Below are 22661 nucleotides of genomic sequence, written 5' to 3'. Positions count from 1 at the left end.
ATCACATTTAAATAAATGATACATTTAAAAAACACTTTTTTCCCACTGATTCTAGATTTAATTGAACTCAAAAGAGCATAATTGGCAAGTTGCCTTGTTAGACATGTAAATGTTTTAGGCATTTTTATTTCTCAAACATTTCATTTAAGATAAAACTTTGCAGGTTTTACCCTCAACACCCTGCACACTTGGGGAGAAATTAAACTGTAAAGCTTAAGGCAAAAGCAGCTGCGGAAAATGTCTCCCCCTCTGATAAATAATGCATGACCACTTGACAATCACCTTTCAAACAATGGATTTTCCAAAATTAATTATCAAGATGGCATATGGCCATGTGCTTGTTTGCTTTCACATTAATCACACATGGAAAGCTGCAGTTTTTAATCAGTTAATAAATGTATGAATTGATTGTGCGCAAATCTGGTCCCTACATCTGGTCACGAAACTTACAATACCAATATGCATTCCCTTAAAGCTTTCAGTCAATCATCTATTGCATTAAAAAAATTAATTGCCCTGCAGAGTTAACAACCAGAATACTAGTTTAAAAAAAGTAATATATATATATATATATTATAAATGTTTTGGGATTAAGAAAGTATAGAGTATCTATTTACTCATGCAACTCAATAGAATAGACTACATCTCAATATGAACTGAAGAGCAACTTTTGTATTATTTAAGTGAGTCTGCAATGCCCCCTAGTGTTATTTGAAAAACTTACACCCATCCAGAAGGTCTTTCATAAATATAAGTGTTAAGAGTGTCTGCTACATTTGTTAAATTATTAATAGAACATTTAAAAGGCAGATATGATTCAAGTCTTCATGATCTTGTGGTAAGCATGCTATAACAGGCAAAAACTGCCTGCAAAGCAGAGTGTTTACTTGGTGCAATGAATTTTTGTGTTTTTTATGTTTTTTAACACTTAAAGTTATTGCTAATTATAGGAAATTAATGATTAATTCTACCAATATTTGTTGCATGTGTGTTGTAATTGCAACAAAGTATTTAAAATGTGCATGTATTACAAATTAGCTCCTGCGATCTGCGCAGCCTCGGTGAGGACTTCCCCAGCCCGTTGTTTGTATTCCAGTGACAACTCCTTTGCCCTCCTCGCTTCCTTAATGTTCTCCTCCAAGTTCTCCAGCAGTCTTCCTTCTTCCTGATAAGTTGCTGCTTGTCCCTTCACTTGCTCCACCATCTGATCCTTGCTACGGAGCAGCCAACCTATCATCTCCTGAAGCGCGGTACCCTTTGAGATGGTGGCCTTGGCGCCCTCAGATGTGCCCTTGAGTTCATCCTGAGCTAAATGCAGATGTGGAGGCACAGGGTCCTCTTCACTTTCCTCCTCTGATCCCACAGGAATCACGTTGAGGGAGAAGTCATAGCCCGTAATCTTTAGGGAGACCCTGTGCTTGGCCTCTGAAAGTGAAAATAGGTAGACATTGACGCAAGGAAAGAAAAACATGGACATAAGCCAGAACCTTTAGAGGGAGCTCTAAGTGTCTTATTACCATGCTCGTCTCTGATCTTCTCCACACACTCGGCTAAAGCCAGGCTATCATCATGGTTGCAGCCATAGGTCTGTCGCAGATTTCTAATGTGTCGCACCATGCCTTCATAGCGCTCCTGCTGTTCATTGAAGGTCTCAGCCATGTCTGAAAACCTTTGGTCCAACTCTGACACACCCATCCGCTTCATCACTAGCCTGCCAATCCGCTTGACAGTCATTGTATCTAGGGGTGAGAAAAATAGTCTCACACAAAAGGCACAACAAAGAAACACAAAAGAGAAAATTGCTCAAATTTGTCCAAAATTGTTTGCATTGGAAGGGCACAGGTTTAAGAGCTAGACAATCAAAAAAGATGTACGATGTGATGATGTACCACTGTGTGCTGGCCTGGTCTGCCTGGCTGATGCAGGTCCATCCAGGTCAGGTGGTCTGGGCTGTAGGAGAGGCTGCCTCTGAAATATAAAGTTGTTTTCTTCACATAGATTTTTTTTAACAAGCACAAAGCACTAAGAAGGCCTACAGACATGTTACTACTTTTTTTTAATAAACACAGTGTGTAAGTATTCATATTGTTTTAATTCAAACAAAGAATAGAATTTCATTTGGTTCATACTTGACTTGTGAAAAACTTTTTATAGCCAAGGTTGCTTTTGCATTATGTTGCAGATTGTATTTGTGACAGAAAACAAGTTAAATTAACTTGGCTAATTGTTTTTGTTGGCTAAGACTCAATGAAAAATAATACGCGTCTGCTGTGGAAATGTCTAAAGTCAATATTCTAAGCGAATATAGGCTACTACTACTACTAGGCCTAATACTAATGTCTCATAATCTCACTGAAGCATAGGAAAGATCAACTTTGTCGCCTGAATCCACTTCATTTTATTTTCAACATTTACATAGGCTACAAATAAACAATGTAATAACACACATACCTCGTCGTTGGAGTAATCATCTGAAAAGCAGCAACAGCAGAGAAAACGGAGCATTTTCGTCAGCTCGAGTGTCCCTCAGCTTGTTTTCAGGTCAATTACTCCTGACAATGAATCTGAATGTAGTTCGCATTCCACATGACGTCAACGTCATGTGCCTGCTGATAAACTTTTCTTCCTGTTTTTATTATCCGGACTACTGCGCAGATATGGACGCAGCGCAGACAGGTGAGCCTACAGGTAAGTTGAAGCAGCGAAGTATACGGCGCTATTGCAAAACGCTTAAATTCAATTAAATAGTATTTTTTTCTTATTCAATAGGGTTAGTCGCATTCCAATTGATGAAATGATTGGGAAACGTTATTGTTATTAATAGTCACAATTATTGGTGCTATCCACAAACTGTAGCAGCAGCCCTAATCAGTTTCACAATCCTGCAGGTTAACCTGTAATTCACTAGTGCGTCGGTAGAGGGCGAAGGCAAGTCTCTTTAACCAGTGGGAAATCTGCAGAAGAAGACGAAAAACCCCAGCAAGCTTCTAGCAAACAAAATACTGAACTTTAGCACGTTTCAACAATCTGAACACCTGATAGCAATTTTATCGTTATGTGTGTTTTAAAGACTTTCTAAGAAGAAGCTGTTCTCAAACCAGCTGCTTCTAAACCCATACGGCTGTCTGCTAGCAGGCAAACCATCACTGGCTTACCAACCACAAAGAGACAGCAGCTGCACACTGCTGGCAGTGCTGCTAGAAGTGTTTGTAGTGTGTAGTGTAACTCAAATTCTCATTTAACTTTAAGTTATTCAGGCTGACATGACGGGGGTGGCCACTCAAGAAAAGGCGTCAAGCTCAAAGAAGAAGAGTGAGAGGAAGTGTGCCACTAAAGAGGAGTACAGACAGCTGTCCAGCATCATGGGAGTCATGAACAACCTGAGGAAACAGGTGTGTGTGTGTGTGTGTGTGTGTGTGTGTGTGTGTGTGTGTGTGTGTGTGTGTGTGTGTGTGTGTGTGTGTGTGTGTGTGTGTGTGTGTGTGTGTGTGTGTGTGTGTGTGTGTGTGTGTGTGTGTGTGTGTGTGTGTGTGTGTGTGTGTGTGTGTGTGTGTGTGTGTGTGTGTGTGTGTGTGTGTGTGTGTGTGTGTGTGTGTGTGTGTGTGTGTGTGTGTGTGTGTGTGTGTGTGTGTGTGTGTGTGTGTGTGTGTGTGTGTGTGTGTGTGTGTGTGTGTGTGTGTGTGTGTGTGTTACTTTGTGTGTGTGTTACTTTGAAAATGTGTTGTGTGTCTGTTTTCAGGGTACCCTCTGTGATGTGACCCTGGTGGTCCAGGGAAAACACTTTCCTGCCCACAGAGTTGTGTTAGCTGCTGCCAGCCACTTCTTCAGCCTCATGTTTACTAGTAAGTGTGCAAACACACATCTTAGACAGGACATATATACTTGATATTTGCAAATTAAAGAAAATAAAAAATGTCCCTGTTGTCATGGGAGAAGTGTGAATTAAAGGAATATAATCATTTGGGAGTTCACAGATGTGTTGCACAAAAGCCTTTGAATAAGTACACACTCTCAAAAAAACATTGATTTTACTGCAAGCACAAAGCACTGGGTCCTATACAGGTTTAAAAATATTGAGGATGCACTGATGTATTCGTTGGACATCGTTATTGGCCCATGATGGCCCTGTTAGCTAACACTGGCCCAAAAATGTGGGATGGTCTATACCAGAAGCTGATGTGTATCTGTTGTGTTACATCATTTTAATGATCACAATATCCAGTATAACTGCATATTCAGAGAAGAGGTTTATTAATGGACTCGGCGAACAGCTAAATAGTTATTATAAACGTTGGTATCAGTGTTGTTGATGATTTTCACTATTGGTGCATCTCTAATGATTGTTATCAAACTAAATAATGTCACATGGGATCTGGGTTATTAACTATGCTGTGCTACCCAAACTGTTGTAGAGCAGAACACGTATTTAATTTTGCCAAACATTGTTTGTATATGTTCATCTACAAACTCTACATCTCTTCTTTTAGCCAGAATGATGGAGTCAATGTCACATGAGGTGGAGCTTAGGAGTGCTGAGCCTGAGATCATTGAGCTGCTGATTGAATTCATCTACACAGCTCGGTAAGAAATCTTGTTTAAAAGTAAGAGTCATCATTATGTGGGATACAATTTCAGCTTAAAATGAATGAATAAGATCTGCGTATCAATGTTGCTTAAAAAAGTAGTTTTACTTTACCAATACACTCCTCCTCTATAACTGTTCCTTTTACCAGATGTCATAGAAGCCGTATTAAATGGTAAAAATGTGTGTGCTAGGATTTCAGTGAACAGCAGTAACGTCCAGTCGTTGCTGGATGCAGCCAACCAGTACCAGATTGAGCCTGTGAAGAAAATGTGTGCCGAGTTCCTCAAAGGACAAATTGATGCAACAAACTGCCTTGGTAAAAATACAAATAAAGTCAAGGTTAAGCCTTATCTCACCATGTGACATGATGTGTCTTTTATTTCTTCGTGTATTTGAGTTATGCCCACCAATCACTCAACTCATAAGACTAACTGCTCCTTGTCCTGTTGTGCTGCAGGTATTTCTGCCCTGGCAGACTGTATGGACTGCCCCGAGCTGAAGGCAGCAGCAGAGGACTTCTTCCAGCTTCATTTCACTGAGGTCTACAAACTGGATGAGTTCCTGCAGCTGGACGTCACACAGCTCACACATCTGCTGCACCAGGACACACTCACTGTCCGTGCTGAGGCTCAGGTATATATTCTTTGACTGAATGCTTAATTTATTTTGTAATAACATCTTTCCTGAAATCTTGTAGTATGTGTTGAAAAAATTATTAGAACATCTTTTTCCAAATGGATGTAGTTTCATCACATCAGGACAAAGTTGAGTGAGGGCTTTGGCTAAACAGGATCCCTGTGTTTCAGATTTATGATGCAGCAGTGCGATGGCTAAAGTTCGACGTGTGCAACAGAAAACGGTACATGGTGGAGGTGTTGGGGTGTGTTCGATTCCCTCTTGTCTCCAAAACCTTCCTCTCCAAGACGGTGCAGGCTGAGCCGCTCATCCAGGACAATCCCCAGTGCCTCAAGATGGTCATCAGTGAGTAGAGACAGGAGCATGTACACCTAAACCATCATTTACAAATGGATATAATAAAACGACTAGATTAAGTGTATTGTGTTCATGAGAATGGAAACAAAAACCCTGGTGTCATGGGGAAATGGTTGACACTGTCTGAAATATGACATCATTATGTTTCTAAGTTAAACTATCCCTCATTACACATTTTTATGAGGAGAGAATTTCAGTTTTTTTGCAGGGCTCCTGGAGATGTGAAACAGGAGTCACCACTACAGAAATACTGGTGTTAATCAATTAAAATTTAATTTGTGATCTTCATTTACTTAACATTTTAAAAAGCATCTCATAGTGACGCTCAATCATACCTCTGTGATCAACGTTGATGTTACATTTTTTTTTAAACTTTATAGTCTGCTAAGTTGATGTGAGCCCAAACACATACAAAACAAAATGTAGTCAGATGTTGAATCTTGTTCCCAGGTGGGATGCGATACCACCTGCTGTCTCTGGAGGATCGAGAGGATCTGGGAGAGAACAGCCGACCACGACGCAAGAAGCACGACTACCGCATCGCTCTGTTCGGAGGCTCCCAGCCTCAGTCCTGTCGATACTTCAACCCTAAGGTACCAGACCACACATTTCCATCTCATTCTGTCCACAAGTAAAGATATAAATGTATTCTTGTTTCCTTGTAAAGTATTAAGATATTACAGAAACAAACATCATATATATATATATATATAGTTATATGTAGGTAAGTCTGTTGAAATCGTCAGTGTATATGCTTAAGTAAGAGTTTTGTTTTTCATGCAGGACTCTAGCTGGACAGACATCCGCTGCCCCTTTGAGAAGCGCCGTGACGCTTCCGCCGTCTTCTGGGACAACGTGGTCTACATTCTGGGCGGCTCGCAGCTCTTCCCCATCAAGCGCATGGACTGTTACAATGTCCTGAAGGACAGCTGGTACTCCAAGCTGGGCCCACCCACACCTCGAGACAGCCTGGCTGCATGCGCCGCACAGGGAAAGATCTACACTTCGGGGGGGTCTGAAGTGGGTGAGTTTGGAAAATTAGCCAAAATTATACTGATGAGTGTGGGGGAAAAAAATCCAATCTGGAAGCATTTATCATGCTGTTCTGTTCTGTTCTTGTGTGCCTGCAGGCAGCTCTGCCCTCGCTCTTTTCGAATGCTACGACACAAGGACGGAATCATGGCAGGTGAAGAGCAGCATGCTGATGGCTCGCTGCAGCCATGGATCAGTGGCAGCAAATGGGCTCATCTATGTGTGTGGAGGAACGGTGGGCAACAACGTGTCAGGCAGGGTGCTCAACAACTTTGAGGTTTACGACCCCAGCACATCACAGTGAGTTATAAACACATATAGCAGGGCTTGGCAACTTTGATGACCACAAGAGCCACATTAATTCTATCCTTAATACTAGAAGTAGTATACTGTCAATCAGCCGATAATGATTACTTAAAGTTCGTAAAAAGGACAATATACAGAGCTTTCATCAATCGTGTTGGGAGATTTAAATATTGAATGAAGTTATGCTGCTGTGCCTCGTGCAAAAATAAAGTCTTTTGTTTTTGATGATCAGTGGGACTGCTCCAGAGGTTATAACATCAGTAAGTACTTCAAACAGTGACCTGTGTGTGTACAGTGAGAACTAGAGGACAATGGGAGGAAAGAATTGAATATGCCAATACAAGTTAGGCCTAATAAATAGCAACGGGCGAACCTGGCTCTTAAAGGGAACGAGAGCTGACATGGTGATTGATTTGACCCGTGTACCCCCCCCCCCCCCCCCCCCCCCCCCCCATGAGATTAAAAGACCTTTACCAGACAAATAGGTCATGGAATTACAGGGAGATGGTCAAGATTAAAGTCAGCACTCTACTTCCAAAGGTTTTTACTGAAGAGTTCATAGAAACAATAGCGGTATCTCACATGATGCCGTTGTTGTTGCACTGCTACAGATGTGAGTTTACACTCTAATCACACTTTGTGTCTCTGTCCTCAGATGGAGGGAGTTGTGTGGGATGAGAGAGGCCAGGAAGAACCACGGGCTTGCGGTGGTCAACAGCAGGATCTATGCTGTTGGAGGGCAGGGGGCACTGGGTACAAAAATAAATATATCCTAATATCCCCATTACATATATAAACAGAATAGCTCTGTAAAAATACAAACATGTTTTTTGTGGCCATTATTCTTTTTAGGTGGACTGGACTCTGTGGAGTACTACGACATTGCTACCAATGAGTGGCGTCCCGCTGCCCCAATGCCATGGCGAGGTGTAACAGTGAAGTGCGCAGCGGTCGGTGATGTCATCTATGTGCTGGAGGGGTTCCAAGCTGTGGGGCGGCTCGGACACGTGCTGGAGTATCATACCGAGACTGACAGGTTGGTTTCTCAAATAAACATTACTAAAATATAACAATGAAACTAATAGCTAAGGGTTTTTGATGTTTTGAAATGTGAATTTAACAGACATGGCCACATGCAAGGGAACATAGATGATTTTGATTTATGTCCAAGAAAGTGAAAAGATCCAGCTTTGCTGAAAGGAATTGCAGCCAGTGCCTTCAGAAGAGAGCGCATCAGACCGTCTAAACATGTTTGAAGAGTGTGACGCATGACTGATCAGCTGATTCCGACTGCCAATGCATGTACAGAATTGCTGCAATTATTCCCCGGAAGGGCTTCTAAATCAGTTTTCTTCCGTGTCCAGGTGGGTGACTTGCAGCAAAGTGAGGGCGTTTCCGGTCACCTGCTGCCTGATCTGTGTGGTCGACACTTGTGGAGTGAACGAAGACGAGGACATGGACCTCATTGAGTCTCAGTCGCACCCCGCAACCTCTACATCTAAATCTGCCTCGTCATAATCTTCATCTTACAACAAGAGGGAAGTTCAGCGTTCTTAAAGTTGTGTCATTTGCTCTTGTCGGTTGTGAAAACTTTTTTTTTCTTTTACTCGAGTGGACTTAAGATTGGATGTAGACAGAATAATTCCTGACATATTACTTCTGTATATACTTTGTTACTTTCAAATATGTCCTGCAGTTACATTTATTTTCCACTTTTGTGCCAGAATTGAAGTCGTATTGTTAATGTGCCAGAGGAAGCTTTCCACAAATGTATGTTTAAGGCGACAGAAAGACTTTTGATCAAAGACTGTTGTTCAGTTGGACCCTCGGTTTTGCTTCAGAAAAAAGATCCTGAGATGGATAAAAGGTGAATAAATGCAGTCTCCGAATTTATTGTATTTGATTTTTTGCACCTTACTCTATGTTGTGTTTTTTGTAGCATGTGAAATACGAACTGTTACATTAGTATTTGGGGAATAAATAACTATTTAAAATGTTGAATTCATTGATTTCTTTCATTTTTTTATTGTACAAAAGAAGTAAGCTTGAGCATCAAATAAGCATAAGTATTAAGGCAATATAGTAAAGAAATATAATACATCTTTTATGGGTTATAAAAGTGACAGCTGCCAGACAATGTTTTGGTCAACAGATGATTAAATTAATCATTGGTATATAAACTAATTCAATGTTGAAAAAAGCTGTCCGGTTGAAAACAGTGGTGTCAATTACAGTCACATTACCCTGGATAAAAGCTGCATAAAACTGTTAAAAATATAGTAAGAGTGTGCTTTGGGAGCACTGAGCTAACACGTATTGGCAGAAAATATTACTGGAGAGTGTTAAATTAGTGCAATAAAACTATAAAGAAGCAATATGACAACCATTTGGAAGTGCAGTTCTTGTCTTGATAATGACATTTCATTTCATTCCCTGAGTGTTTTTTTAATCAAACACTGGAATATCCTTCACGATTTGGCCCCGTAGCGAGCTCATTTCTCTCTGCAATACACATCAATCATCTTCAATCATCATCAAACTCTTCCTCGCTCATCAGGAGAGCAAACCTGTTGTTTATCTCCTCAGCCCCTCTCCCTCCTCCTCCTCTCGCTCCTCTACCACCTCCCCCTCTTCCTCTCCTTCCACGACCTCTGCCTCTCCTCCTTGCTGCTCCTGCTGCTGAAGAGGGATGGTTTTTGGAGCTGCAGTTCTTTACAGCGTCCAGCAGACAGAGGTAGAGTTGTCTGGATAAATGACCCCCAGCTAGGAGGGATTCAGGAGCTCGGCCACCTTTCAGGGGCCAGAGGAGGCCGTGCAACAAGGTGCCACTGAACAACCTGAGGCACACAGAAAAAGAGAGGGAGGGAGGCAGCCTCATTACAAAAGAATACAGTGTATCTCATTTTACATGTAATTTATATCCATCCATCCATTATCTATACAGCTTTTCCCATTCAGGGTCGCGAGGGGCTGGAGGCGATTCCAGCTGTCATTGGGGGAGAGTCGGGGTACACAATGAATTGCTCGCCAGTCAGTCACAGGGCTGACATAGACAGACAACCAGCCACACTCACATTCACACCTACGGGGAGTTTAGAGTCATCAGCTGATCTAACGAGCATGTTTTTGGATTGTGGGAGGAAGCCAGAGTGCCCAGAGTACTCCACACAGAGAGGCTCCTGTCCCACAGGGATTCGAACCTGGAACCTCCTCGCTGCAGCGTCACCACTGTACCACCATACACATTGACATTTAAAAAAAAAAAATAATAATAATATTACATTAATACATAATTAACAATTAAGATATTCACTGACATGTGCCCAGCTCAATATGAAAAGATATGACATATACCATAACATAATAAACTACGGTCACAGAGAAGAGAAATGTGTCTTGAACCCCAGTGCTGCACATATCTTATATTGCTGTTGCAGGTTCTTTTAAATGTTGTTACTTTAACACACATGAAATAAATAGATAAAGAATTTCAAACCGTCAATAAAGAAATGCGTCATTAGCAGCAGCTCTTATTCTCATAGGTTGGTAATATAAACTCTTTCTCATCTCTCCCTTTTCATGTCCTTACCATGCTAAGTGGGGTTCAGGCAATGGCAGGAGTAATAGCTGATTGAGACACAGTGCACTCCAGAGGCAGGCCTGCCATTGGCTGAAACTGTGAGCAGCTCCCACATCGAGGCCCCGTCTTTCCCCCGGCCTCACACGCTGTCGATCCAGACCCGCCCCCACATTGCACTCTGCGGTCCAGTTCAGCTGTTGGACTATGATGAAAACCAGAAGAAACAGCTTTAAGGTTGCTTGCTTGTCAGTGCTTCATATGCGACGATAGAAAAGATATGACACAACTTACTGGCATGTTGATGGTAGGTAGCTTCAGGCTGGGTGTTCCAGGACAGCTCTCCATACACCAAGCCCAGCAACAGAGCATGGAGCTGGGGCTGTGAGGGTGTTGGTGTGGCCTCGCGCAGCCAGAAGCTGGTCACTGCTACAGCCAGCCACAGGTGGAGAGGAACAGGAGCCAGGGCAAACTCCTGTGTGCCCAAAACTTTTAAAAGGACGTCAAGACGCACTGCTGTAGGAGCCTGAATAAAAAGAAGGTAGAACATGAGGGAAATTAATAAACTAAAATGGGCTATGTGTGTACTTTCAATGCCAAAAAAATTGTTGCTACAAAGATAATTAATTACATTTTTTGTCATAATTACCTGGCTAAGTTTTTCCAGGCTTATGTGGGTCTTGGTCAGATTTACCTCTACTTGTTGTTTCTTCAAGTTTAGTTCAAAACGGTCATACTCCTCCACCAAAACCGGGCATCCAGGACTCTGAGACTGGACAGCTGCTTCTCCTACACCATGCTGACCCCTACCTCTACCAACCTGATCACTCCCCCTTCCCCTTCCCCTTCCCCCTCGACCTCTACCACCTCCCCTACCCTGGCTGATATTTCCCTGTCCACTTACGTCCCCTGCTTGTACATCTTGCAGTAATATCCCATACACAGCCTGGCGTATGGCTTTGGCACAGCAGTGGCTGCTTGCTTGCTTGCTGTTTTCCACCTGTGGTATGAGAAGGACCCTGTGCATCAGCAGAACATCCAGCGCCATGGGGGGCAACATACCCTGTGCTGCAGCCAGCGACAGACACCCTGGAAGCCGTGGAAGCCCAGAGGTCTGCCCTCCAGAGAACCAGCGAGCCAGAGAGCTTTGCGGGGTGACATAATATTCCTGCATTCCTTCCCACAGAAGCGAACTGAGCCCTCCTTTCTGTCCTCCTTTGCCCCTATTGCCTCCATCTCTACTGTCCTCCCCCATTAGCCTGCTTACTTCATCCAGGGCCTCCGCCGGGCTTGAAAATGAGGAAAGCCAGATGAGGATGCCCTCAATGCGGGAAGTGGGTGCCCTGCCTTTACCACCTCGCCCAAATGCACTCACATTTAACATAGCGAGGAGAGTTTCAACATCTTTTGGAGCACCATAATCATTACCGGTCAGGACTGCACATAAAGGTAGCAGCTCCTTGTTTAATCCCCCAAACAAGCGACAGAGCCCATTAGTGGTGTAGTGCCGAGCGGAGATGTAGCAATGAGAGGCTTTACCGTTAAGGTGGGTCCACTGAAAAGAAGTGAGTGGCAGGTAACCCCCTAAGGTGGAAGAAAGTACAAGAAAAGTTTGCAACACAACTGCAAAATGAATCTATATTTGCTTGTTAGGCATAATAGGATAAATCTTGTTTCTACCCACACCTGGCAGATCAAAGATGTAAAAATCACTGTCATTGGTCAGAACTGGACAGTTCCACTGGTGAGCCAAACACGCAATTTCCCAGTCAGCCTCAGCCAGACACTGGACCACGGGGATTCCTCTCTGCATGAGGACCTGAATGAAGACAGACCTTGCGAGGATGGGGAGAACAGAGCCATTTCTGCCACGGGAGAGATTGTCAGCCTCCCTTATCTTGGACTGCAGACGCTGACGCAGAGTTGGAAACTTCTTATCACTGGGGTCAATCCCTTATAATCACAAAGAAATTGACAGAAATTGAATGTTTTTGGGTGTTATAGACAAACATGAACCACATGAACTTTCCTAACTGACTAGGGACTTTAAGAGGTACTAATTGCTTTTCCACTATGGATACCAGGGTCTAAGTTGGGTTTCCCAAACTAAATAGATTTGCATCGTAAATAAGCATCTTTACCTCCATCCAGTACCACGTACGGCTGGATGTTACAGGCTGCCAGTGCAGACAGGAACTGGGTAAGAAGGCAAGCAAAAGCATCATAGTCTCCTCCATGCTGCTGGTCCAAACCGTGGGTGAAGTAAAGGCGGAAATACAGACTGCAGCCGTCAATAACAAGGCGACTGTCTCGGAACTTCACATCTTGGAGGAAGTGTCTGTTTCCCTCCACGTAGGTGGTCAGACCCTGGACACCCATAAGATCTCAGGGCCTGAGTAAACATGAAGTGGAGGTTAAAGAGTTACTCACAGGCGGTACTGCTGCTTCAGTGCCAAACAGAACAGTTTATAGAGGCTGTGTTGAGTCTGACTTTTTGTAGTTACAGAAAGGGGCGATGATGATACATAACAAACTAGATGCCACTGCTAAGCAGACATAAAGCTTGACAGAAGTTTCGATATCCTAGCATTTATTGCCAATTGTACATTACCACAGCAAAACAGTCCATATAAACGGAGAGCAAGTAATTCCGCTAGATAATTAAATATGTTCTCAAACCATTATTGCAAAGATAACTCATATTAAAAGCATGAATTATGGTTCATCTTACTAACCAACGTCAATTCACTTAACTTCAGTTTTCATGACTTGCGCAGTTAGTTCCTTGTAATACTCTTCAAAATAATAGTCCAATATTTTTCCGAAGGGTTATATTCTCTTGCGCATTCAAACTTTTTAAGGTATTTTAAATCATGCTACTGAATCAAAATAGTTGTGGAATTTAAATTTAAAAAAAAACAACAGAAAATGATTGCCATCTAAAGATGAAATAATACAAAACCATTATGTCGAAATGCAATGATCTCGCTACGTCTCGCGATAGAAATCGAGAACCAACAAGCTAGCGAGCGCGCTAGCCAGTTTTGTTCCCCCGTTAGTAAATAATCGTGTTTTTTGATGGCCACAATGTCCGGAGGAATAAACCTCGGGATTTCAGGCACATGCCACGCTTCCTCATTGACCTCTGCAAACCGGAAAAAAGACAGTAGTCCGTCCGCTAGGTTCTGGGAGAGTCCGGATACTTTAGCTCAGCTGGAGCTGGTGCGACAGTGGATCGGGAAGCACTACAAAAAGGTAGCTAGCTAGCTAACAAGCTAGCCGCCCCCTGCTAGCAAGTCCTGTGGCTAAGACTGTAAACAAATGATCATGATGGATAACGTTACATCTTCTGTGGCCTCTTAAGATTTAAATGAGTTTAAGTTGTGCTATCTTGTAAAATAGCACACACTGAATGGCAAATGCAACGAAAATTAGAGGTTAATCAAACCAAATACAACAACAATTACGCTGAAAACAATGTGTTAAATGACGTCACGTTGCATAAAATTCTGAAATCAAACTATAATGCTCATTATTATCTCTAAATATGTGTGTCTTTCAGTATGTGCTGGTGGATGCTCCATCGTGTCAGGCTCTAGCTGCTGTGACCCTGCAGCTTCTCCAGTTTCAAGAAGAAGCCTTTGGCAGACAGGCTACCAGTCCTGTTCTCACTAAACTGCCTGTAGGTTGCTCTCCCTCTGTCTCGATATGATACTAACAGTACCTGGCATTTCTAAACACTACCTCAAAACAAAATTCACACCGGACTGGTAATCATTTCTCTGCAGGCACAATGCTTCCAGGACCTGCGGCCAAGTGGAGGACTCTGCCACATCCTTGGCACTGCCCACAAGTTCAAGGCAGAGCAGGGCTGGTGAGTTGCAGGTCCATTATGCCTTCGCTGTTTGCAATAGTATCCGTCCTTTCATTTCATTTCACTCGACTTCCCCTTCTTTTACAGGCGGAGGTTTGACTTGCAGAATCCATCAAGAACTGAGAGGAATGTTGAGATGTTTGGGGCTATTGAAAGAGCGCTCATACAGGTGACAGAGCAACATTTAAATACAAACACATCAGTCCACCAGGAACTCACCACTGATGATGAACGTGTTTTTTTTTTTGTCTTTAGAACAATTGTATGTCCCACCCTGTGCTATATCTGGACCCTGCACTGGACCAGGAGCTGGCTAGCAGACTTACGGATATTATCACCAAACACCAGGTAAAGTGCAATATGGAGGCAGAGGAACTGATAAATGAGAAGCTAGAAGTTCAGTGAGAGAGCACTGACTGATTCCTTCCGAGTACTACTGTGTCACGGTCTGTCCTTCCACAGGGTACACTCACAGAGGATCGAACACTCGCCAGTCACCACATCTACCCCTCCCCTGCTTCTAAAGATGAAGGTCAGTTACACATACTAATATGTCTTTAGATCTTTTAATATCTCTTGTCAGATATGTTTTTAACAAAATATATTTTTCAAACACATTCTTTTTCAAGATGAATGGATGCGTCCTGTCATGCGGATAGACAAACATGTCTTAGTACACTGGGGCATGCACCCTGACAGGTAAAGCATAAGCTATCTCTCCTCTCACACACACACACACACACACACACACACACACACACACACACACACACACACTCCTACACAAACAGAACACATAACTACTATTTTTCTTGTCGCTTTCCCCCAGTTATGACAGTTGGCTGTCCTCCACTGATGTTGAAGGAGAGGTTGAGGAGCTGCCACATTCAGAGAAGCCTTGGAGGGTGAGTACAGTTACTTGAATTCAACACAAAATTATTTTATATATTATATTATATATAATATTTCCTGCTTTCAAAGATGGTCTATTTTCCTGACCCACATCCTGTTTTCTTCAGAGCACTGGTGGAAAGTCGCTGAGTGTCAAGGGGGCATTTAGCAGAAATTAAATGTATTTTCTCTAAGGTTACAAAAACTAAGTATATGAGCTTTATAAGGTGGAAGCAAATAAAACCAAGTCCTATAACCCTTTTGATTAGTAATTGAGTTCTTTCAACAACACATAAATCTGATCCCTCAGACCACGTTATGATATTTTGTCTTTGTTTTGGACACTGATGAGTTACATCATCATGCTCCACATTGATACTCAATTTGTGTTTTTGCTAAAGGTCCATGCTGGCTGGGTTTTCGACACGGATGTTTTCAACGAGTGGATGAATGAGGAGGACTACTGTGTGGATGAGAGGAATGTACCAATCATTCACCGCCGGCGCATTCACCTCAAAGATGAGCAGGTTTGTTTGACGTTTACTTTGAAATTAAAGTGTTTTCAACCATTAGTACACAGATCTTAAACGTTGCTGATCTATGAAACACTAGACTTTAATTTGTATCTGTAATTTCTCACTTAATGACTCTCTGCACCTACTACTGTCTATAGCAGGACTCCAAATCCATTCCCTCCAAAAAGAGAAGACGCTCTCCGTCTCCTCCCCCCTCTGAGGGCAGGAAGAAAGGAAAGAAGGGGTGAGAGATAACAATTAAAGCAAACATCAAAGTATACTCATGGCTTGGCATTTCTAGTGCGCAGTATCAACAATGTCCTCTGTATGTGCACAGGAGAAGGCGTGGACAGCAGGAGGAAGAGCCAGAAGAGGATTTAACCAAAGATATGGAAGACCCTACCCCTGTTCCTAACATGGAAGAGGTTATCCTACCCAAGAATGGTAAAACCTTTGCAAAAACAGGGACTAAGACATTTTCACAAAAAAAGCATTTCTTCCCTTAACCTTGACTTTGTCGCCCGCTCTGGTAGTCAACCCGAAGAAGGACAGTGAGAACACTCCTGTCAAAGGAGGGACCATGGCTGACCTGGGTACGTTTACACGTGTTACTAATCTTGAAGCAGAATTATTGCATGTATTAAAGGTATTTCCGTTTCAATAATATAGAATAGAATTTAAGGTTGGCCTTTCATTCCTGTGTATGCACTATTTACTCTTTCTATCTTACAGATGACCAGGAGGATGACTTCCCAGGAAGAGTACTGTTTTTTTTTTCTCAATCAAAATGTTTTCAGTCAATCAGAACATTTTTAAGTTCTAATTAGCATCTTATTTTCATTGTCATTGAATGTACTCTGTGTCTTTCTATTTGCGTGAAGGATGACGAGGAGGGGAGAGGGGAGATATCTCGCCTGTCCGAGGCAGAGGAAAACATCCCAGAGCAAACCCATCATATCATAATACCAAGCTACACATCTTGGTTCAATAACAACAGGTAAATAAATACACAAAGGTAGAAGTTCATACAGCCAAATGTCCTTACAAGTTGGGGTATCGTGTTGCATGTAAATAAAAACAGAAAAACAAAACATTGAAACAAATATTCATTTGAAAATAGCACAGAGACAACACATGAAATGTTAAAACTGAGAAATATCATTGTTTTTTGGAGAAAATTATTTGCTTACTTTGAATTTTATGCCAGCACCACGTTTCAAAAAAGTTGGGACAGACGCAACAGAAGTTAAACATTGGAAAAGTTGTGAAATGTTGAAAGTAAACACCTTTTTGAATATCTAACAACTAATGACATTAACTGGCAACAGGTTGGTAACATGATTGAGTATATGAGTATTGTTTGAGGCTTTTGTATTTTCTAATTAAGTACATTTCAGTGCAGGACTTAAAGTTGTGGGAGGTTTTTGATTTAAAAAAAAAAGTTTCTTAAAACACTCCAAGAGGCCTCACTTGTGTACTTATATAACAAAAAATTGTTATATAGTCCTCCCAGACCACGTACATGCATTTTATTTGGTATATTGTCAGCTTCTAAACTTCTCTAGAGTTTTGTTTTTTTTAAATGTCAAGAATTTTCAGTCAAAAGAGTTGTTTCTGCTTGAATTCCTAAAATCATCCCATTCTGTTTTATTCAAATTATTATTCATTGATACACAATATCCAAACTTTTTAGGAAATGTGGTTGGACAAATCCCAAGTCCAAACATAACATTTTCTTCAGAATAACTTTGAAGCCGAACCAAGATAAAACTCTTTTCATTTATTGCAGCATTCACTCAACCGAGAAACGTGCGTTGCCTGAATTCTTCAACGGAAAGAACAAGTCCAAGTCTCCAGAAATGTGAGTACTGCAGACCTTCAGTGACCACCAGCTGATGGAGACATAGCCATTAAAATATGATTCTTTCTTTACACTGCAGCTACCTGGCGTACCGTAATTTTATGATCGATACATACCGCCTGAACCCACAGGAATATCTCAGCTCTACGACCTGCAGGCGCAACCTCACTGGCGACGTCTGCGCTCTCATGAGGTATAGTTTAGTGTGTGGGCGTTTGCTACTGCTCTATCTGCTAAATGAAGTGTGGCATGTGGGTGTTGTGAATCATGAATATGTTAAGGAAATTAATCAAGGGAAGGAACATATTGTGTGTGGGGTGTTAAGTGTGTCTGCAGTGTTTATTTACACATTTCAATTTTGGACATCAAACATGCGAGTTAGTATAAAGACATATTTTGCGTCTCTAGGGTTCATGCTCTTTTGGAGCAGTGGGGTTTGATTAACTACCAGGTGGATGCAGAGAGCAGACCCCTCCCCATGGGTCCCCCACCCACACCTCATTTCAACGTTCTGGCAGACACGCCGTCTGGGCTGGCCCCCCTCCAACACAAACCCCTGCAGGTAAAACAAGCAAACAGCTTTACACATGTGTTTGTGTCATGTGCAGTGCTGCCTGACGAACTCTGACACTCACTCCTCATCTTTTGCAGGTTTCCGCCTCGCAGCATATGTTATATTTCCCAGAGAAGATCAAAGAGAAGCCTTCAGACAGCCAGAACTTTGGTCTGCGCTCCGACATCTACACCAAGAAACACCCTAAGGTGCCGCACAGTAACACTACTAACAAAAAAATCTTCTTTTTTATTTATGACTCAAATTGCTTTAATCTTTTTTTTCTCGCATTACATAATGTATGCTATTACCTATTTGTTTTACTAGTCTCTTTATTGAATGAAGTTTGTTGAATTACTCAAAAACTCTTCTCATGGCATGTGTCAGACTAAGATGAGTGCCGGAAGGGAATGGACAGAACAGGAGACACTGTTGCTATTAGAGGTAAGAAAATCATCAATATTTCACATGACTCAGAGCCCTCTACAAAAGGGAATAATGTATTTTCAATGTATCCAAATCTTCCACACAAGCCCTTCATTTTGGCAATGTATTCTTCTCAGCCTTGCTCGTCTTTCTCTTTTGCGTCTCTCTCAGGCTTTAGAGGTCTACCGAGACGACTGGAACAAAGTCTCAGAGCATGTGGGCTCCAGAACCCAGGACGAATGTATCCTCCACTTTCTCCGTCTGCCGATAGAAGACCCTTACCTGGAAGACACTTCTGCCTCCCTCGGCCCGCTGGCGTACCAGCCCGTGCCTTTCAGCCAATCAGAAAACCCCGTCATGAGCACCGTGGCCTTCCTTGCGTCTGTGGTCGACCCACGGGTGGCGTCATCTGCTGCTAAGGCCGCACTGGGTGAGCAGATGGAGGGAATAGCATGTATTTGTGTATAATATAGGTTACAAAAGGCCATATGTGTTTCATGTGTGTATTTCTTCTTTATGTTTGTCTTTAGAGGAATTTTCCAGAACACAGGAGGAGTCAGGGGATAAGATCCTCGGAATGTCCAACCAGCCCGAAAAAACTGGTAAGACTGTAACATATATGTAACATACAGTATAGGGTATACACCTATGTTTTAATGCATCCATTATTCTGTCTTTTCCTGTCACACAGATTTGATGGATGCAGAAAAAACAGACATAAACTCCTCCTCCCATCAGGTGAAAAGCAATTATAGATCTGAGACAGCCTCACCACATTGGCTGCTGAATGTAGCGGTCTTACCTTTGTTGTGTTTGTATGTATGAACATTTGGGTCTGTTTCAGGTCCCCTTAAGGTCAGATGGGCTCAAGATGGAACCCAGTGGGGCCAAAGTTGAGGGAGTGAAAAGAGAAAATGCAGAAAATATACTTGGGGAGGAGAGAGACGGTATGTAAATATGTACAGTGCTCAAGTGCTTATTTTGATGTGCTTAGTATCTGTTTGTAAATAAACATGGCTTTAATTCATCCGCAGATCTAGGAAGGGGGGATGACGAGGAGAGCATTGGGCGACGGGAGGCCGACGTGGACGAGGGGAGGGTGATGGAGCAGGATTTGGTGGAGGCCAGCGTTGTCACGGCAGCAGCAGCTGCTCTGGCCTCAGCTGCCACAAAGGCCAAGGTAAAGACCCTCTGCTTCAAGACGGACCAATCACAGGAACATGAACTGAATAAGGGTTTGCAATTTAAAAAGAGGCTTTTTCAGTTCTGCCAAAGGTTGCCTAGCAACCGAGACAGGCACCATCTTAGAGATCACCTGGCTTTGCACACAAGATGTAACATAAAAGATGTAACATAAAAGATGTAACATGCAAGATGTACAGAATCTCTCTAAATTAACACAAGGATTATCTGAAAAGGGTCATGCAAATATGTTTAGTTTCAAAATAAGTGATTAATCAAATCCCAGTGAGGTGTTTTTGCTTTGTTGTTGAAGCAATTTAGAAGAAGCAGCTCAGTTTACATCGTTTGTTTTTGACTATTATGTATCTAAGAGATGAGGCTTTATTACAATGACACTAGAACAACAATCTTGTCTGAAAAACATGCAGACCTGCAAGTGGTCAAAGATCAGTTGCCAGATAAAACATTAAAAAAAACAATTAAAAATGGTAAGATGAGCTTAGTATGTAGACTGGATACAGAGGGGACAACAAGGAACATTCTTTGAAGTCTGTGAGCATAAACCTCCCCGAAAGAAAATCCAATGTCTATTTCCACTTCCATTTCAGAACAGATTAGAAATGCAACATTTTGACCTTTTAACCAGCAAGCTCTAGAAGTTGTGATCAAATACATCCATTCTCTTGAATTAGATTTATATTTAATATAAGTGCTTTCATCTGTCTATGTGTGTACTATTAGGAAAACTTAATTTTTCACCTACAATCATAGGCTTTCACTCTGAAAAAGAGAGTTCTAGTAATATTGCAAACCTTTGGCAGTGTGAGCCCTTTAAATGTTTAAGTGCAGAGAAGTTTCAGTTCGATAAATAATTGTCCCACCTCTTTTTTTGATGATTGATTTGGTTGTTTGCTTCCTTTCAATCTTCTAATTTATTTTCTTCCTCCCTTACTGTCATGCTTGGTTACACCCAATTTATATTACCTTCCTCTCGCCTCTTATCGTCCCCTCTTCTTCTTCCTCAGTCTTTTCCTTCTTTTATCTTTAGCTCCACACCCCTTCTCCATTCCCCTCCTTCATAACTGTCACATGCACTCACTACCCCATTCCTCTTTTATTTATTTTGTCTCTTTGCATCTAACTTTTCTAACCTTTGCGTTTTTTTGTTCTTTTTGTATTGGCAGCACTTGGCTGCTGTAGAAGAGAGAAAGGTCAAGTCCCTGGTGGCTTTGCTGGTGGAGACACAGATGAAGAAGCTTGAGATCAAGCTGAGGCACTTTGAGGAGCTGGAGACCATCATGGACCGTGAGAAGGAGGCTGTGAGTGGACATAACACACAGATTTGAATCATCCAGATCAATCTTGAATTCTCTATTTTCCAATCCACAAATCTGAACCACACGAATCATGCAAATCATGAAATAGAGAAAAAGGGGGGTTGGGTTAGAAGACATATTTTGTATAAAGTCAAGGAAATATATTAACATTTGTAATCTGTGCTACATAGCTGTATATTCAGGACATTGTTACATTGTATGTGCATGCTGTCTGAAGTCATTGCAGCAGCACAGCATCCTTTTCTCACAACTCACACCAATATTTTTTTGTTACATTGTTAATGTAAAGAGACAACATTGAATTGACATGCCTAAAAACCGGTCTGTGTCATTAAGACTTTGTGTCTGTGTGTATGCGTATCATGCAGCTGGAGCAGCAGCGGCAGCAGCTCCTGACAGAGAGACAAACTTTCCACACGGAGCAGCTGAAACAGGCAGAGATGAAGGTTCGCCAGCAAAAAGAGCAGCAGGCGCAGCCGGGATACACCGCGCAGCACCCAGGTTTGACCATACATGCACACACACAAACCAGGAATCACAATGCCAAAGACAAAATGACACACTTTTAATACCAGGAGAAAACTTTACACATTTTTAAATGCATCCAAAGTCATAAATTTGATCATTTGAATCTGCAATTTTTTAATACATTTTAACACTGCCTCATCCTTCAGGCCAGTCTGTGCCTAACAGGATGATGCCTGGGGGAGGAAACACCCAGGTGATGGCCCCTCGACATCCTGGAGCACCCAATGGCATGTGTGAGTTTTCTTTCCTGAAGCTGTGAGATCAAAATGCTGTTGTGCGCTACTAAGATTCCGATTCTCTCACCAATTATGGCAAATTAAAATCTTTTCTTACCGTTGCAGACCCGTCCTCGCAGCCAGACGGGACAGCAACAGCTCAGCCGGGTCCCACAGCGTCCAGCCACAACTGAACTCTCCAGAAAAACCACAAACACACAAAAAATATGTAACACTGGCATTAATGTTCAGTAGAGGCAACTGTTTATAAATCTGTAGGTGTGTGACTGCTCAGTAGTCTTTTGTTTATAGACACACAAGCACACACACAGTCGATGTGTATTTGATCAATGGCTCAGTCTGTTTTATCTGTGAAATATTTGTGCTCTGATGTCAAAGTTGAGGAATCTGAAGATTAAACTCAGCTCATTAAAGTTGTTTTTCATGAAACTGGATGACTTCTTGTTCTGTTTTTACTCAACAATGTGTGAATGTGTGTGTATAAAGGGTTTGACTTAAAGAAGCATTTCATCAGTAATTGGCAGCTTTTCATTATCTTTACTGGTCAGGGTTGTATTCTTATTAGCCCCTTAGTGTATTCAACATAAGTCTATTATTATTATTATTATTGTATTTTCCTTGTTGACAGTTTTATTGATTACAACTGTGTAATTAGCTGGTTTCAGTTCGATTGAGGTTATCAGTCACTGACTGACGGTTTTACATAAAGTTCATGCCTGGAATTTCCTTCAAGACCACAACTAACATACCAGTAATTAACATGTG

General features: G+C 41.9%; 4 protein-coding genes across 7 annotated transcripts; 2 read left to right on the top strand and 2 right to left on the bottom strand.

Moving 5' to 3' along the window:
- Nucleotides 1-108: 108 nt before the first annotated feature.
- si:ch73-345f18.3 (uncharacterized) lies at nt 109-2591 on the bottom strand. The gene is made up of 4 exons (XM_061059494.1): nt 2452-2591; nt 1890-1968; nt 1518-1739; nt 109-1425 (listed from the first exon to the last, which is right to left on the bottom strand). Exons 1-4 carry the CDS (start codon nt 2503-2505, stop codon nt 1028-1030), a joined length of 753 nt encoding a protein of 250 aa, XP_060915477.1. The 5' UTR covers nt 2506-2591; the 3' UTR covers nt 109-1027.
- Nucleotides 2559-8805, top strand: klhl7 (kelch-like family member 7). Its single transcript, XM_061059489.1, has 14 exons — nt 2559-2688; nt 3250-3392; nt 3740-3842; nt 4488-4581; nt 4777-4901; nt 5043-5218; nt 5392-5566; nt 6029-6171; nt 6362-6602; nt 6709-6910; nt 7572-7669; nt 7769-7952; nt 8281-8499; nt 8554-8805. Exons 1-13 carry the CDS (start codon nt 2559-2561, stop codon nt 8432-8434), a joined length of 1968 nt encoding a protein of 655 aa, XP_060915472.1. The 3' UTR covers nt 8435-8499; nt 8554-8805.
- A 119-nt stretch (nt 8806-8924) lies between these two features.
- On the bottom strand, nt 8925-13735 carry aste1b (asteroid homolog 1b). Of its 3 annotated transcripts, none has more exons than XM_061059486.1 (7): nt 13599-13735; nt 12635-12885; nt 12180-12446; nt 11143-12077; nt 10788-11019; nt 10506-10698; nt 8925-9753 (listed from the first exon to the last, which is right to left on the bottom strand). In XM_061059486.1, the coding sequence occupies exons 2-7, from the start codon at nt 12870-12872 to the stop codon at nt 9441-9443; spliced, it is 2178 nt and encodes a 725-aa protein (XP_060915469.1). In that variant the 5' UTR covers nt 12873-12885; nt 13599-13735; the 3' UTR covers nt 8925-9440. The 3 variants fall into 3 exon arrangements, with proteins under 3 accessions (XP_060915469.1, XP_060915470.1, XP_060915471.1); XM_061059487.1 differs by lacking the exon at nt 13599-13735 and adding an exon at nt 13229-13433; XM_061059488.1 differs by having other exon boundaries at nt 9614-9753; nt 10506-10723.
- On the top strand, nt 13494-22330 carry smarcc1b (SWI/SNF related, matrix associated, actin dependent regulator of chromatin, subfamily c, member 1b). 2 transcript variants are annotated; one of them, XM_061059485.1, is made up of 28 exons: nt 13494-13748; nt 14056-14175; nt 14282-14367; nt 14455-14536; nt 14623-14715; nt 14830-14899; nt 14997-15066; nt 15197-15272; nt 15660-15785; nt 15935-16017; nt 16111-16217; nt 16307-16366; nt 16506-16534; nt 16655-16770; nt 17563-17634; nt 17714-17827; nt 18043-18196; nt 18286-18396; nt 18575-18631; nt 18785-19043; nt 19144-19215; nt 19305-19351; nt 19458-19560; nt 19648-19793; nt 20980-21114; nt 21501-21633; nt 21807-21893; nt 22002-22330. In XM_061059485.1, exons 1-28 carry the CDS (start codon nt 13572-13574, stop codon nt 22067-22069), a joined length of 2853 nt encoding a protein of 950 aa, XP_060915468.1. In that variant the 5' UTR covers nt 13494-13571; the 3' UTR covers nt 22070-22330. The 2 variants fall into 2 exon arrangements, with proteins under 2 accessions (XP_060915468.1, XP_060915467.1); XM_061059484.1 differs by having other exon boundaries at nt 15932-16017.
- The last annotated feature ends 331 nt before the right edge of the window (nt 22331-22661 follow it).

The sequence above is a fragment of the Labrus mixtus genome, chromosome 16 (genome assembly GCF_963584025.1).
Source record: "Labrus mixtus chromosome 16, fLabMix1.1, whole genome shotgun sequence".
In the NCBI taxonomy this organism is placed as follows: Eukaryota; Metazoa; Chordata; class Actinopteri; order Labriformes; family Labridae; genus Labrus; species Labrus mixtus.
The sequence above is the reverse complement of the archived record's forward strand: the minus strand, read 5'-3'. Positions and strand labels throughout refer to the sequence as shown.

What these genes read in the sequence shown, in the direction of transcription:
- klhl7 (XM_061059489.1), top strand. Translation starts at nt 2,559, where the DNA reads ATGAATCTGAATGTAGTTCGCATTCCACATGACGTCAACGTCATGTGC. An exon ending in TGGAGGGCAGGGGGCACTGG is followed by an intron (nt 7,670 to 7,768) that starts GTACAAAAATAA and finishes TATTCTTTTTAG; the next exon opens with GTGGACTGGACTCTGTGGAG. An exon ending in TATCATACCGAGACTGACAG is followed by an intron (nt 7,953 to 8,280) that starts GTTGGTTTCTCA and finishes TTCCGTGTCCAG; the next exon opens with GTGGGTGACTTGCAGCAAAG.
- smarcc1b (XM_061059484.1), top strand. Translation starts at nt 13,572, where the DNA reads ATGGCCACAATGTCCGGAGGAATAAACCTCGGGATTTCAGGCACATGC. An exon ending in GACGTCTGCGCTCTCATGAG is followed by an intron (nt 17,828 to 18,042) that starts GTATAGTTTAGT and finishes TTGCGTCTCTAG; the next exon opens with GGTTCATGCTCTTTTGGAGC. An exon ending in ATACACCGCGCAGCACCCAG is followed by an intron (nt 21,634 to 21,806) that starts GTTTGACCATAC and finishes CTCATCCTTCAG; the next exon opens with GCCAGTCTGTGCCTAACAGG.
- aste1b (XM_061059486.1), bottom strand. Translation starts at nt 12,872, where the DNA reads ATGGGTGTCCAGGGTCTGACCACCTACGTGGAGGGAAACAGACACTTC. An exon ending in GTACGTGGTACTGGATGGAG is followed by an intron (nt 12,447 to 12,634) that starts GTAAAGATGCTT and finishes TGTGATTATAAG; the next exon opens with GGATTGACCCCAGTGATAAG. An exon ending in TTACATCTTTGATCTGCCAG is followed by an intron (nt 12,078 to 12,179) that starts GTGTGGGTAGAA and finishes CTTCCACCTTAG; the next exon opens with GGGGTTACCTGCCACTCACT.
- si:ch73-345f18.3 (XM_061059494.1), bottom strand. Translation starts at nt 2,505, where the DNA reads ATGCTCCGTTTTCTCTGCTGTTGCTGCTTTTCAGATGATTACTCCAAC. An exon ending in ATGATTACTCCAACGACGAG is followed by an intron (nt 1,969 to 2,451) that starts GTATGTGTGTTA and finishes TTTATATTTCAG; the next exon opens with AGGCAGCCTCTCCTACAGCC. An exon ending in GAAGATCAGAGACGAGCATG is followed by an intron (nt 1,426 to 1,517) that starts GTAATAAGACAC and finishes TTTCACTTTCAG; the next exon opens with AGGCCAAGCACAGGGTCTCC.